This window comes from Peromyscus leucopus, chromosome 4 (assembly GCF_004664715.2).
Source record: "Peromyscus leucopus breed LL Stock chromosome 4, UCI_PerLeu_2.1, whole genome shotgun sequence".
NCBI classification, from domain to species: domain Eukaryota; kingdom Metazoa; phylum Chordata; class Mammalia; order Rodentia; family Cricetidae; genus Peromyscus; species Peromyscus leucopus.
In genome coordinates this window covers 63,560,488-63,573,842 of record NC_051066.1, presented here as the reverse complement: position 1 = coordinate 63,573,842, position 13,355 = coordinate 63,560,488, and the positions used below count along the sequence as shown (strand labels likewise).

Here is a 13,355-nt window from a genome sequence, read left to right as displayed (position 1 = left end):
TAAATCAAAGCAATTCCACCAAAATCAGGAGCAAAACAATATTGTCAACTCTCTCCATGCCTATTCAACATAGGACTTGAAGTGTTAGCTAATGCAACAAAACAGCTGAAGAAGATCAAGGAGGTACAAATAGGAAAGGAAGAAGTCAAAGTATCTTTATTTGCAGCTGATATGATAACATACATAAGTGACCCCAAATCCCACAGCTGATACAAACTTTCAGCAAAGTTGATAGATACATAATTAATTCACAAAAACAGTAACTCTCCTATACACAAATGACAAATGGATTGAGAAAAAAAATCAGGAAAGCAACATCTTTCACAATAGCCTCAAATATATAAAATATCTTGGAGTAAATCTAACCAATCAAGTTAAAGTCTTGTAATGTGATTTCTGAAAAAAATAAGATTCTCTTTATTGGAATGAGAGAAAATGTACTCAATTATTGAGAAAATAAACAAATAGACAACAGTTCAAGGTGAGATGTCAGAACTGTTGATATTTCAAATATTGTAACACAGGATGCATAACTTAATTCCTTTATATATTCCTGGGTTTTTTGTTATTGATAATAAGACTGAGATAGCCAGTCAGGATGTGATTTTAGGCTTACTTCCTGTAAATCTAAAATAACTCAATACCACTGAAAGTTGTATGTAAATATTTGATTTGAAATAGCCTCAAATCTATCTACATCTCTCAATTTACTTACTTGTGATTTTCTTTTATTTGAAAGGCTAAGATTTTATTTAATAATTAATTTTAATTTTAAGTACCTTTCAAACCATTATGATATTTTAATAATATACACAAGCATTTTATAGGTACACTAACTTTGAAAGATATTATGCTTTATTGTCCAATCTTTGTGAAGAGTGTGCAAAAAGCTGGCTATGTCTATTTTTCTTTCCTAGGTATTCTAGATTCTTACAAAGAGAAGCAATGTCTCTGTCAGATGGAAATAACAGCGGGGCCATTTTCACCCTCTTGGGCTTCTCAGATTACCCAGAACTGAAAGTCCCTCTCTTCTTGGTATTTTTCACCATCTACAGCATCACTGTGGTAGGCAATATTGGCATGATCATCATCATCAGAATTAACCCCAAACTGCACACCCCCATGTACTTTTTCCTCAGTCACCTCTCCTTTGTGGATTTCTGCTATTCCTCTATTGTTGCTCCAAAGATGCTGATAAATCTAGTTGTAGTAGACAGAACCATATCATTTTTAGGATGCTTGGTGCAATTCTTTCTTTTCTGTACTTTTGTGGTAACTGAATCTTTTTTGTTAGGAGTTATGGCTTATGACAGGTTTGTGGCCATCTGTAACCCTCTACTCTACACAGTCGCCATGTCTCAGAGGCTCTGTGCCATGCTGGTCTTAGGATCCTATGCTTGGGGGTTAGTATGTTCCTTGATACTAACCTCTTCTGCTTTGAATTTATCTTTTCATGGTTTCAACACGATCAACCACTTTTTCTGTGAGTTCTCCTCTCTCCTTTCACTTTCATGCTCTGACACATCTGTCAGTCAACTGTTGCTTTTCATCTTTGCCACTTTTAATGAGGTCAGCACACTCCTTATCATTCTCTTGTCCTATGTGCTCATTGTTGTTACCATTCTGAAGATGCATTCAGCCAGTGGACGCCGCAAAGCCTTCTCAACTTGTGCTTCCCATCTGACAGCCATAACCATCTTTCATGGTACAATCTTATTCCTCTACTGTGTGCCAAACTCCAAGAACTCCAGGCACACTGTCAAAGTGGCTTCTGTGTTTTACACAGTGGTGATCCCCATGCTGAATCCCCTAATCTACAGTCTGAGAAATAAGGATGTCAAGGACACAGTTAGAAAAATAATAGACACCAAAGTCTTTTCTTCTTAAGCATAATATGTGTGTGTCCTTTATGTAAAGTATGTCTATAAAGGCTGACTAAATGGATTCTATTAAAATTAATATAATTAATATTACATATTGGGGGTGGAAATTAAGTTTTATTACAAGACAATAAATTTGATTTTTGCCTTTTATTTTATGAAAAATGAAAGAAGTCTGTCCTTTTATTGCAATAGGTTGAAATGTGCTATTTAATAACATATTTGGTTAAGAATTTTTAATTTCTTGATTTTTGTTACCTCAGTCAGTATGTAAAGGCAATTGATTAGAAAATATTACAGATGTCAAAAGAGCTAGAAGGATGATGCTTAATCCATTCACTCTGAAGTAATAATAGAAGTTTCAGGTAAAATATATGATTTATCCAACATTTATATGAACCAATAGAAGATACCTTATAATCTGCACAGAAGTATGGATCAAAAGTTAAAAAGTAACTTCTAAAAAGCATCTATTTATTTCATATGTCATGTCAAAATATCAATTACCCTTTAAAAATATTTGTTATTTCTTCATTGAGAATTTCATAGAAGTATGCAGTGTATTTTGAACATATCCACTCTAAGACCCCACCTCTAACTCCTCCTAGGGTACCCCAAAACATCACCTCACCCCACAATTTCATGCTCCTTTCTCCTTTTGTAAAGACCATTGAGCCCAGTTAGTACTCTTAGATTGTAGTGATGAATGCCATCCAGCTGGAGCATAAGCAATGTACCAGGAGCCATACACTTGAAAAAAAATGACTTTTCCTCTCCCAGGAGCCATTAACCTCTAATAGCTTGTCAGTTAAGAAACTTTACATGCTCCTACCACATCCATGTTTAAATGTTAATTACTTTGATCTTGTGTGGGTTTTATGACACTAACTACAGTTGGTGTGAGTGCAAGAGCTCATGTCCCTCTCATATTGGGAATAATTCACACAGCACCATTTGTATAATAAAGGAAATACTCAGAAGAATAGCTTCTAGAATGGAATGATGTTGTATAGCAGTTTATTCTGATTTCAGATATCCCTCCCAGAATGGAAGGGGAGATTCATGAGACTCAAATAGTAAATAAACTGTCATATATCACCGACGCATTAACTTAGAAGATTCCGGAAGACCCCTTCAAGATTTATAAAGAAAAGTAAACAGTTGTTTGGACTTAAGACACTGAAGAGCTTTGAGTAAATTCTTGAACCTGTAGAGTGAGTTACCAGCTTTTTAAGCAGAGATTGCTGTAGCAGAAGCTTTCATGAGTTCTCACCTACACTGACATGGGCTTTTCAGTTCTGAAACTACTTCTGCATCGTCCCTGTTCCTGTAAGCCTTTCTTCAACCTTAGTTGGTGACTCAATAAAAATCTACTGATACTCCTAGTTTGACTTTTGTGCATTAGTTGTTTTAGTTCTTGGTGTGGTAATGCCCGCACTACCACCACCCATTCACTATGTCCGAACAAGGGACTGTGGATTAAAAAACAGAGACAAAAGCCCAAAAGAAGGCAGGTCATTCGCCCCAGCAGAATGCAGAATGCCATTTACTGAAGGAGGGAGGAGGCCTTAAATGCAGGCTTACAGCACAATGGAGGATCCCTGGAAGGCAGAAGTTTGCTCCCCAATGTTCTACATTCTTGCATCTAAGCTGTTTACACCAAATCCAGACACAAACAAAGAACGAACCTCTGGTGAGCTTTCAGGAAGAAGGAAACTGGCAGGGAATCCGCATAGGGAGGACATCTGGTCAAGTTCGGCAAGCAAGGCGGCAGCTACCCAAAATGGGGGGCCAGGGCCCTACAAGTTCTACAGTGGGTTCCCTTTCTGAGCTGAGTAACCTGGGTAAGTTTTGTGTCCCTAGAAAAAGTCTGTCACACACCAGAGAGCCTGTGTTAATTAGGGTTTTTATTGTTGTGAAAAGACACCATGACCATGGCAACTCTTATAAAGGAAAACACTTAATTGGAAAGGCTGGCTTATAGTTTAGAGGTTCAGTCCATTATCATCACGGGGAGACATGGCAGTGCGCAGGCAGACATGGTGCAGGGGAACAAGCTGAGCGTCCTACATCTTGTAGGCAACAGGAAGTCAACTGTGACACTGGGAGTAGCTTGAGCTTAGGAGAACTCAAAGCCCACCCCCACAGTAACAACTTCACATCTACTCCAAGCCATACCTCCTAGCAGTGCCACTCCCTAAGAGTTTTACAGGGGCCAATTACCAACTACTACAGAGACTATTTGTAAGCTAAATCTAGAACCGAAGGTTTAAATCCACTATGTAGAGTGAACTTCAAAATCTCAGCAACCAAACAAAAACAAATCAAATAAAACCAAAATAAATAAATAAGCAAACAATGCCTTCATATACACATCCAAGCCACTGCCCCCCCCCCCCTTGCTCAGGGCATTGGGCTTACTATAATGAAGAAATAGGTAATGGAGAGGTGAGAAAGAGAGTGTATATGGTGGAGAGATGGGAGAAAAAGGGAAGCAGAGCCGTCCTACTCTGTGGAGAAAAGTAGAACAGGAGACCCAAAGATGGTGAGGAAAAGGCCCATATGAGAACCTGGTACAGCCAGTTGAGGCAGTGATGAAGTCTTGGCTCAGGCTGCTGCTGTGTTTAAGTCTTCAGTCCTACTGCAGCTAGGTCTGTGTTGATGTCTGATGCCTGTGTTACCACCAAATGCCATGCAGATGTCTGTGGGCTGGGCTGCTTTTTAAACCATGTGGATGTCCAAGGGCTATATTGAACTGGTCTCACCCCTTACCAACAGCTGTGCAGCAGTATAGGCTGTGGAGTGAGCTTGAGGTGGCTAGACCCACTTAGAGCCAGACAGCTCCTGCCAGGCACTGCATAGCAGTGACAGCAGTAGCATAAGGGATAGCTGACCTTGCCCTTGGGTGGAGGGAGTAGAGGGTAGGTCAAGCAGGCTGACCAACTCAGCTGCCACCCATGCCCAGATTCAGGGCCGTGAGTTGGCCCACCCCAACATCTCCCCAACCTGTGACCTTCTGAAGTATGTGAAGGGACTGGTTTTGCAGAACCATAGCCACCGGATCTCCATGACTTGGGGCAACAGCAGGATATCCAAGAGGAGTTTCAGTGTAGGTCCAGTACTGATAGTGTAGCAGAAGCCAAGAGGCCTTGGACCAGACCAATGATTCATTGCAATGAACATTTGCAAGTAAAGCTAGGCAAAGGGTGTACTGTGTGACACATTGCAGCTCCCAATGCCACTACAACAAAAGAATATGTAATGGAGAAGTGGGAAAGACAGAGGAGCAGAGTGGTAAAAGTATAGCAGAACTGGAGATGCAACTGGTATGAGAGAAGATTGCAATTGACAGAGGAGCAGATCATTGCCCAGAGGAGTTAGTGAGTTTTTTTATTTAATTTTTTTATTTTATTTTGAGGAGGAGGTTACAAGGATGGAGGACAGATATAGAAGGACTGAGCAACGTGAGTGGGACTAGGGTGTATGATGTGAAATTCACAAAGAATCAATTGAAATTTATGTTAGATAAATAAATATTGACAGAAGAGAAAATGCCTTCTGATAATAAAATAACTGAAAAACCAAATAAACCTGCTTGCTACATAAGAGAACATGCCACATGCAAGAAATAAAAATTCAACATCAGAGAAGTGAAAATCTATTCACAGTGGGAAATCACCTCATTGCAATTAGAAAGGTTGTTGTCAAAAAGAAGGAAAAAAATAAGGAATGCTGAGAAACATATGAAGAAAAAAAACCTTTGCAGTGTTAGTAAAAATGTAAATTAGAATAACAATTAGGGAAAAAATGAAGAAGTTTCTCAAAAACAAACAAAACAAACCTTTTTTTTAAGTGATATGCCTTCCTAATCCCAGAACATAGAAGGTGAAGGCAGGAGGTTTTTGAGTTTGAGACCATGTTTGGCTACATAATGACATTCCATTTCAAAATAGGTCACAGAATGAAACAAAACTAGTGAAGCTAAAAATTACACTATATCACCCAGAAATCTTAATACAAAGTAAATGAAGTAAATGTTCCTAATAAAGTCATTCAGCCAACCATCAGAGTTATCTGAATGTTCCAGCTCAATGATACCTGAAGTCATGCTCACATTGTCAAGAATATGATCCCAGTGCACATCAACAGATAAAGAATATGTATTAACACAGTAGAGCACTTGACATCCATAGGAACAAGTGAGGTATGTGTAATTTATGACACATAGATTGAACTGAAAAGGATCCTATGAAACTAGTTAGCCACACCCAGAAAGACTGATCATGCTTTATCTTTATTCACAGGTTTGATATAAACCACTGGTCTCTTATAATCTGAGAGTAGAATGATCATTGCTTGGGTATACAAACAAAAGCTGTTCACTTGCATATTTGGCTTTTGTTGTTTATATCAAAATATAATTTTTCAAGGAGGACAGAAGTAAACACAGACTGTGTATTAAAGTGAATGCTAGTCTTGGGTTTAAAAGTTAAATAATTTCTAAGTAATACATTGTAACAGATAAAACTGAAAAGTCAGAAAAACAGAAATTCATACAATAGGAAAGGAATTCCATCAGACAACCAATTCCAAAAATATTTTCTTATTATTTTCTAATTCATATTCAATGAAAATGTGTTGTTTATTTAAAATGTATATCAAATAAACATTTTTATAATTTCCATAAATACAAATTAACTTGATCAACTAACTTTATTGAGCTTTTGTATCATTATATTCCAGATTATATACTTGTTCATTTTTCCATTTTTACTTTTTGTTTTATTTTGTACCTTTTTTGTTTGTTTGTTTGTTTGTTTGTTTGTTTGGGAGGTCCCCAGGCAGTGGGACTGAGACCTGTCATTGGTACATGAGCTGGCTTTTGGGAACCTAGAGCCTATGTTGGGACATTTTGCTCAGCCTTGGTGCAGGGAGGAGGGGACAGGACCTGCCTCAACTGAATCTACCAGGCTGGGCTGACTCCCCAGGGGAGACCTTGCCTTGGAGGAGGTAGGAGTGGGGGATGGATTGGGAGCGAGGGCTGGGGCGTGGGGGGAAGATGGGAGAATCCATGGCTGATATGTAAAATTAAATTAATTATAAAATAAAAATATATATAATAAAAAAAGATTTTTTTTATCCATTCCACATACCAACCACAGGTCCTTTTTTCAAAACATATATTTTTTAGCACATTTATTTGCACCAGTGGCTGTGGTACACGCCTTTAGTCCCAGCACTCGGGAGGCAGAGGCAGGCAGTCTCTCTGTGTTAAAGGTCTACAGTGTGAGTGCTAGGACAGCCAGGACTGTTTCACAGAAAAACCCTGTTTGGGAAAAAAAAATTATATTTGCTTCATCAGACTGATAGTCACATAAAATCATACACATTCATATTGGGTTCTGAAAGGGACACTTGTAGGAGATAGTTCAACCACGTGGGTCAATGACATAAAATCTCACACTTTTATCACCTGGGAAATAGGACATAATGACTGTTTTTTTTTTTCTTTTGAGTAATAGTCTGTAAGTAATAAATTTACAACATTTCAGACCACAATCAACATTTTATTTAAGATAAATTAGAATTAATTTGACAAAGACAGATAAAATTCAGTGAAAAATTATTCAGAGGTTGATAATTTTTCTTACATCATCTAAGTAGAATAGTATTGTTACAGAATAGAATAGTATTGTCTACAGGCTGGATAGACAAATATGAAAATACAACCAATCATTTAGGACTTTAAGATTCTATTATTCATTATCACACTTACTTAAAGTATATTTAGGATAATGAAATCACCTCACACAAGTTTCTGTTCAGGTCATCCTCATATATGCATGACAAAACACATGCACACAGCAGAGGAAGAAAAATGTACATGAGTCATAACAGCTTTGTTCAATGAAATAACTATCAGATTTTGAACTAAGTAGTATATTCTTACTCATGATTTCATTTATGAATTTTTAACTCCTGAATAAAACTTCTTTTTGCCTCAAATTGAACTCTGAAAATTCAGTTCTCACATTTGGCAATCATGTTGGTGAAACTTCATGAGTGTGGCTTTTGACATTTTTAGGAGACACAGTCTCCCAGCAAACTTCCCTTTCCTCTGTCTCTTACAATCTTTCTGGCCCCTCTTCTTCAGTGTTACCAGAGTGTTTGGTTTAAGACTGCTTTGCAGATGTACTCACTGAGATTGAGCTATACATCTCTGTTTTTTTATTGCTTGTGGTTTTCTGTAATAATACCCCACATTGCCAAGAGAAAGTTTTTGTTTCGTTTGTTTTGTTTTGGATAAATAAAAAAAAGAAAAAAGAAACAAAGTTAAAGAAAAAAGTTTAGCTCTCTGCTTTCCATTACCATTTTTAAAAGAAAATATTTTATAATTTAAAATATCCTTCTGAAACATTTTTTCTCAATCTTTTGAGAATAGTTGTGTTCATTACTTCACAATGGGCATGCACTTCATCTATATAACATCAATACTAACTCTGCATTCTTGAGACAATAATTATATCTATTCTAACTGATATTTGTTTACTTAAAGCACAAATGAATACATTTGAGAATCCATTTGCTCGAGTTATATTATGAAGTAAAAATATGGAATTGATACTAACCTAATTATACATTGCAACCCACAAAGCAGTTATGCTATCTTTAATCTTTTAATCAGATTCTACAGGTAATAATTTTACATGTTTTATAATTACTGTATTGCATATCACAGAGATCCTGATTTTGTTGTGCAAGGAAAGGAAAGAACCAATGTTATATTATACAAAGTTTATTCTGTTTAATGAAAAAATTAGTTCTACCAAATGCAATATACTTAAGAATAAATTCTTACACATTATTTATACATCAAAGTTAAAATTCTAAAGAAATGATTGAGAAAAGATAAAAGTTTGAAGTTAATTATTTTGCTGACTATGTCTTTGACATCCTTATTTCTCAGACTGTAGATAAGGGGATTCAGCATGTGGATCACTACAGTGTAAAGCACAGGGGCCATTTTGATTGTGTGCCTAGAATTCTTGGAGCTGGGCACACAGTAGAGAAATAATACGGTACCAAGGAAAATGGTGATGGCTTTCAGGTGAGAAGCACAGGTAGAGGAAAGCCTTGCTGCATCTACTACTTGAATGCTTCTTCAGATGGTAATAACAGTGAACACATGGAAATGAAGAGAAGTGTGCTTACAGCACTAAAGGAGGAAAAATGAATAGGAGCAATTGACTGACTTCAGTATCAGAGCAAGCAAAGCAGAGTAGTGAGGAAAACTCACAGAAGAATTGATCAATTGTTGAAACCAACAAAAGATAATTGGACAGACGAACTGATCAAAATCATGAAGCATGTGAATGCACAGGATCCTTACAACCAGCCCAACAAAGAGTTACTATGACATGGCTGCAATATAAAGCATGGGGTTACAGATGGCCACCAACCGGTCATAGGACATCACTGTTAGCAAAAATGATTCAGTAACTGTGAAGGTACAAAAGAAAAAGTATTGCACTATACATTATCAAAATGAAATAGGTCTCTCTTTCTTTTGCAACAAGGTTCACCAGCATTTTGGGAGCAATGACAGAGAAATAACAGAAATCCACAAAGGAGAGGTTCCTGAAGAAGAAGTACATGGGAGTGTGCAAATTGGGGTTAATTCTGATTACGAGGATCATGCCAATATTTCCTACCACAGTGATGTTGTAGATGGTAAGAAATACCAAGAAGAGAGGGTCTTTCAGTTCTGGGTCATCTGAGAAGCCCAAGGGGGTGAACACGGCATCACTGTTATTTAAATCTGACAGCAACATGGCTTCTATTTTTCAGAGTACAATGTTTCTTCTGAAAAGGAAAATATTGAACTTGAACCTGAGTGGAGCATCGTAGGGTTTGAGCAAGTGTCAGATACCTTAGCAACTGAGTACTTATTATCACATCTGCGATATCTTGATAGAGTTTTGATATAACCCTCTTCAAATCCTCATAAAACAATTAAACTATTGGATTCAATTTTAATTTCTCAGGTACAAAATTTGGTCTTTACAAATATCCTAAATTAAATTATAGTAATTATGTTTATTTTAAATTAGTAATGCATATATGCTTTCATCCTGCCATAAAGCTTCATATAAATTACCAAAAAATTATTTATGACAGATATATAATATATCAAAAACATACCATATTTCTAAACTAATTAAAGTGGACATACTAATATATATATTGTTCATATATGTATTAGTAATGGTACATGATAATAGTCATAAAAGTTGAAACTTTGTTTATATCACTATTTTTCTAGTTGTTTCATTGTGACTTACACTGTGTCTTTCACAGTGAAATCTGATCTCAAAATAAACCTTAATATCTTTTTTGTAGCTGATCTTCAACATATAGTTTCTAATAACACATCATTGAATGTTGTCCAAATGAAATACCTGAATCATACAGGATTGTGCAATGATTATAATGGGATTGTATTCTACTTATTATATAAGTGAAAAATAGAATCCAGAGAAAGCTACATGCAGAATCCAGATTCTCAAAATGCATGCTGTATATGCAATTATCACCCATATCACTCCTATCCTCTAAACTAAGATACATTCCCTGTTATGATTATTTCTGCACTAAAGGAGAAGAGATGGAAAAGTAACCCTCCTGGCTTGAAGGGTTTATTTAACCTGGAACAATGTGGAACTTTTGTGGCAATCTACTCACCAGGGTATCTCTGCCCTTGGTATCTTAGGCATGTCAGAAAACTAGAAAATTTATAAAAATAATCCAATGGCAGTGATAATATCACAGACATATTCTATGTTACATCATTAAAACACGTGAACTTATATTAAAAGTAAACTCATATATCAAAGTATCTCTAACCTCATCAGAGAAAATTCCTGCAGTAGAAGGGAACAGGGGTGCCACCAACTGGTCATTGTGGAGAGAACAAGTAACTGTAGAGTCCCAGGCCTACATTGAAAACTTATTATACCCCTAACCTCAAGACTCGAGGATTCTTGAGGAAGAGGGGGGTGAAAGGAGGGGTATGAAAGATTGTAAGAGCAAAAGGGTGTAGATAACTTCAAGGAAATAGTCTTTTCCATATACAACATAATAGTACACATATGAACTCTCTGCCATTGTGACAGCATTCACAAGACCTATACAAGTTCCCAAGAGACTAAATCCTACCATGACAGAAGTGAAGGGTTCACAACACGCCCCCACGGTCGCATATACCAGGCAGACACTTCTGCCTAGCCAGTTCCAGGTCAGGATAGGCATTTCCAGGTCAGGGCATCTCTCATAACCAGGATGCCCAGCGGACCTGGACACTTCCACCTAGCCAGTTCCAGGTCAAGAGAGCCATTTCCAGGTCAAGGCATCTCGCGTGACCAGGATCCATGACATTTCATGGCGACGTAAGCGCGCATAGATCACATGGCCACATTGCTATTTGTCCCTGTGCTTTATCCAACCTTGGTTTCAACAATTCTCGCTCATATAAACCCTCCTCTTTCTCACTAATTAGACTCCCAGCGCTCCACCCGGGGCCTAGCCATAGATGTCTGCATCCAGATTCCTCAGTCCTTGGATGGGGTTTCTGGCACAACTACTAGGGTGTTTGGCCATCCCATCACCAGAGTAGGTCAGTCCCGGCTGTCTCTCGACCATTGCCAGCAGTCTTTTGTGGGGGTATCTTTGTGGATTTCTGTGGGCCTCTTTAGCACTTTGTTTCTTCCTTTTCTCATGTGGTCTTCATTTACCATGGTCTCCTATTCCTTGTTCTCCCTCTCTGTTCTTGATCCAGGTGGGATCTCCCGCTCTCTTTCCGTCGACCCTCGCCGTTCATTGCTCCCACTCATGTCCAGGCTGTTCATGTAGATCTCATCCATTTCTCCTTCATTGGGTGATCCCCGTGTCTTTCTTGGGGTCCTGTTTTCCAGGTAGCCTCACTGGTGATGTGAGTAGCAGTCCAGTCATCCTTGTTCCACATCTAGTATCCTCCTATGAGTGAGTACATACCATATTTGTCTTTCTGAGTCTGGGTTACCTCACTCAGAGGGGCCCCCAACTGGATCAGGCCCTCTGAATAGGTGAGACAGCTGATTGGCATGATCTGTTTGGGAGGCATCTAGGCAGTGGTACCAGGTGCTGGGCTCGCTGCATGAGATAGATGTTTGAAACCTGGGACTTATACAGGGATGCTTGGCTCAATCTGGGAGGAGGGGACTGAACCTGTCCGGACTAGGCCTATCAGGTCGAACTCAGTCCTCAGGGGTGGCCTTGATCTAGAGGTGGTGGGAATGGGGGATGAGCTGGGGGGCAGGGGAGAGGGGCAGGAAGTGGGAGAACAAGGGAATCTGTGGCTGTTATGTAGAACTGAATAGTATTGTAAAATAAAAGAAAAAAATAAACAGGATAAAAAAATAAAAAATAAAATAAAATAAAAATAAATTAATTAAAATATTCTTTTAATTGTACTTTTAGTTATATTTTGGGCTAATAACATCTTTACCTAAAATATGTTTTATATTGGTTTGTTTTCAAATAATATATTTTGTCTCTATGTACCCTAGGGGATTTGAAAAATAAATATTTTGTTTGTTGATTAAAAAAAAGAATAAAACTATTCAATATCAAAAAAAAAAACTAGAGGAAAAGACAAATAAAGCAGAAGAAAACAATAAATTCCTAAAAGAAAACCATGAAAAAGCAATGAAACAGATGAGGGAAAAAGTCCAAGACCTGAGAAGGGAAACAGAAAAAAATGAAGAAGACACAAACCGAGGGAATGCTGGAAATAGAAAATCTGAGTAAAAGATCTGGAACTTCATATGCAACTATATCCAACAGAATACAAGATATGGAAGAGCAGATCTCTGGTACTGAAGATACTGTAGAAGAAATAGATTCATCAGTCAAAGAAAACACTAAAGCCAACAAATTCAGGACCCAAAATGTCCAGTAAATATGGGACACCATGAAAGACCAAATCTACAAATAATAGGGATAAAGAAAGAGAAAAATATCAACTCAAAGGCACAGAAAATATATTCAACAAGATCATAGAAGAAAACTTTCCCAACTTAAAGAAGAAAATGCCTAAGAAAATGCAAGAACCCTATAGAACACCAAACAGACTAAACCCCCCAAAACAGTCCCCTTGCCACATAAAAATTAAACAACTAAACCTACAGAATAAAGAAAGAATATTAAGAACAGCAAAGGAAAAGGCCAAGTGACTTAAAAAGGCAAACCCATCAGAGTAACACCCGATTTCTCAATGGAGACTTTAAAAGCCAGAAGGACCTGGACAGATGTAATGCAGACACTAAGAGACCATGGATGTCAGCCTAGAATAATATACCCAGCAAAACTTTCAATCATCATAGACGGAGTAACAAGACATTCTAAGACAAAGCTAGATTTACACAATATTTATCCACA

The 13,355-nt window shown here is 37.5% G+C and overlaps 1 protein-coding gene and 1 pseudogene across 1 annotated transcript; one reads left to right on the top strand and one right to left on the bottom strand.

The window, feature by feature from the left end:
- Positions 1 to 945: 945 nt before the first annotated feature.
- Positions 946 to 1,887, top strand: LOC114687804 (olfactory receptor 5D18). Its single transcript, XM_028862435.1, has one exon. The coding sequence runs from the start codon at positions 946 to 948 to the stop codon at positions 1,885 to 1,887; it is 942 nt and encodes a 313-aa protein (XP_028718268.1).
- A 6,855-nt stretch (positions 1,888 to 8,742) lies between these two features.
- LOC114687802 lies at positions 8,743 to 9,712 on the bottom strand (annotated as a pseudogene).
- Positions 9,713 to 13,355: the final 3,643 nt, after the last annotated feature.

Coding starts and splice junctions, on each gene's coding strand:
- LOC114687804 (XM_028862435.1), top strand. CDS start 946: ATGTCTCTGTCAGATGGAAATAACAGCGGGGCCATTTTCACCCTCTTG.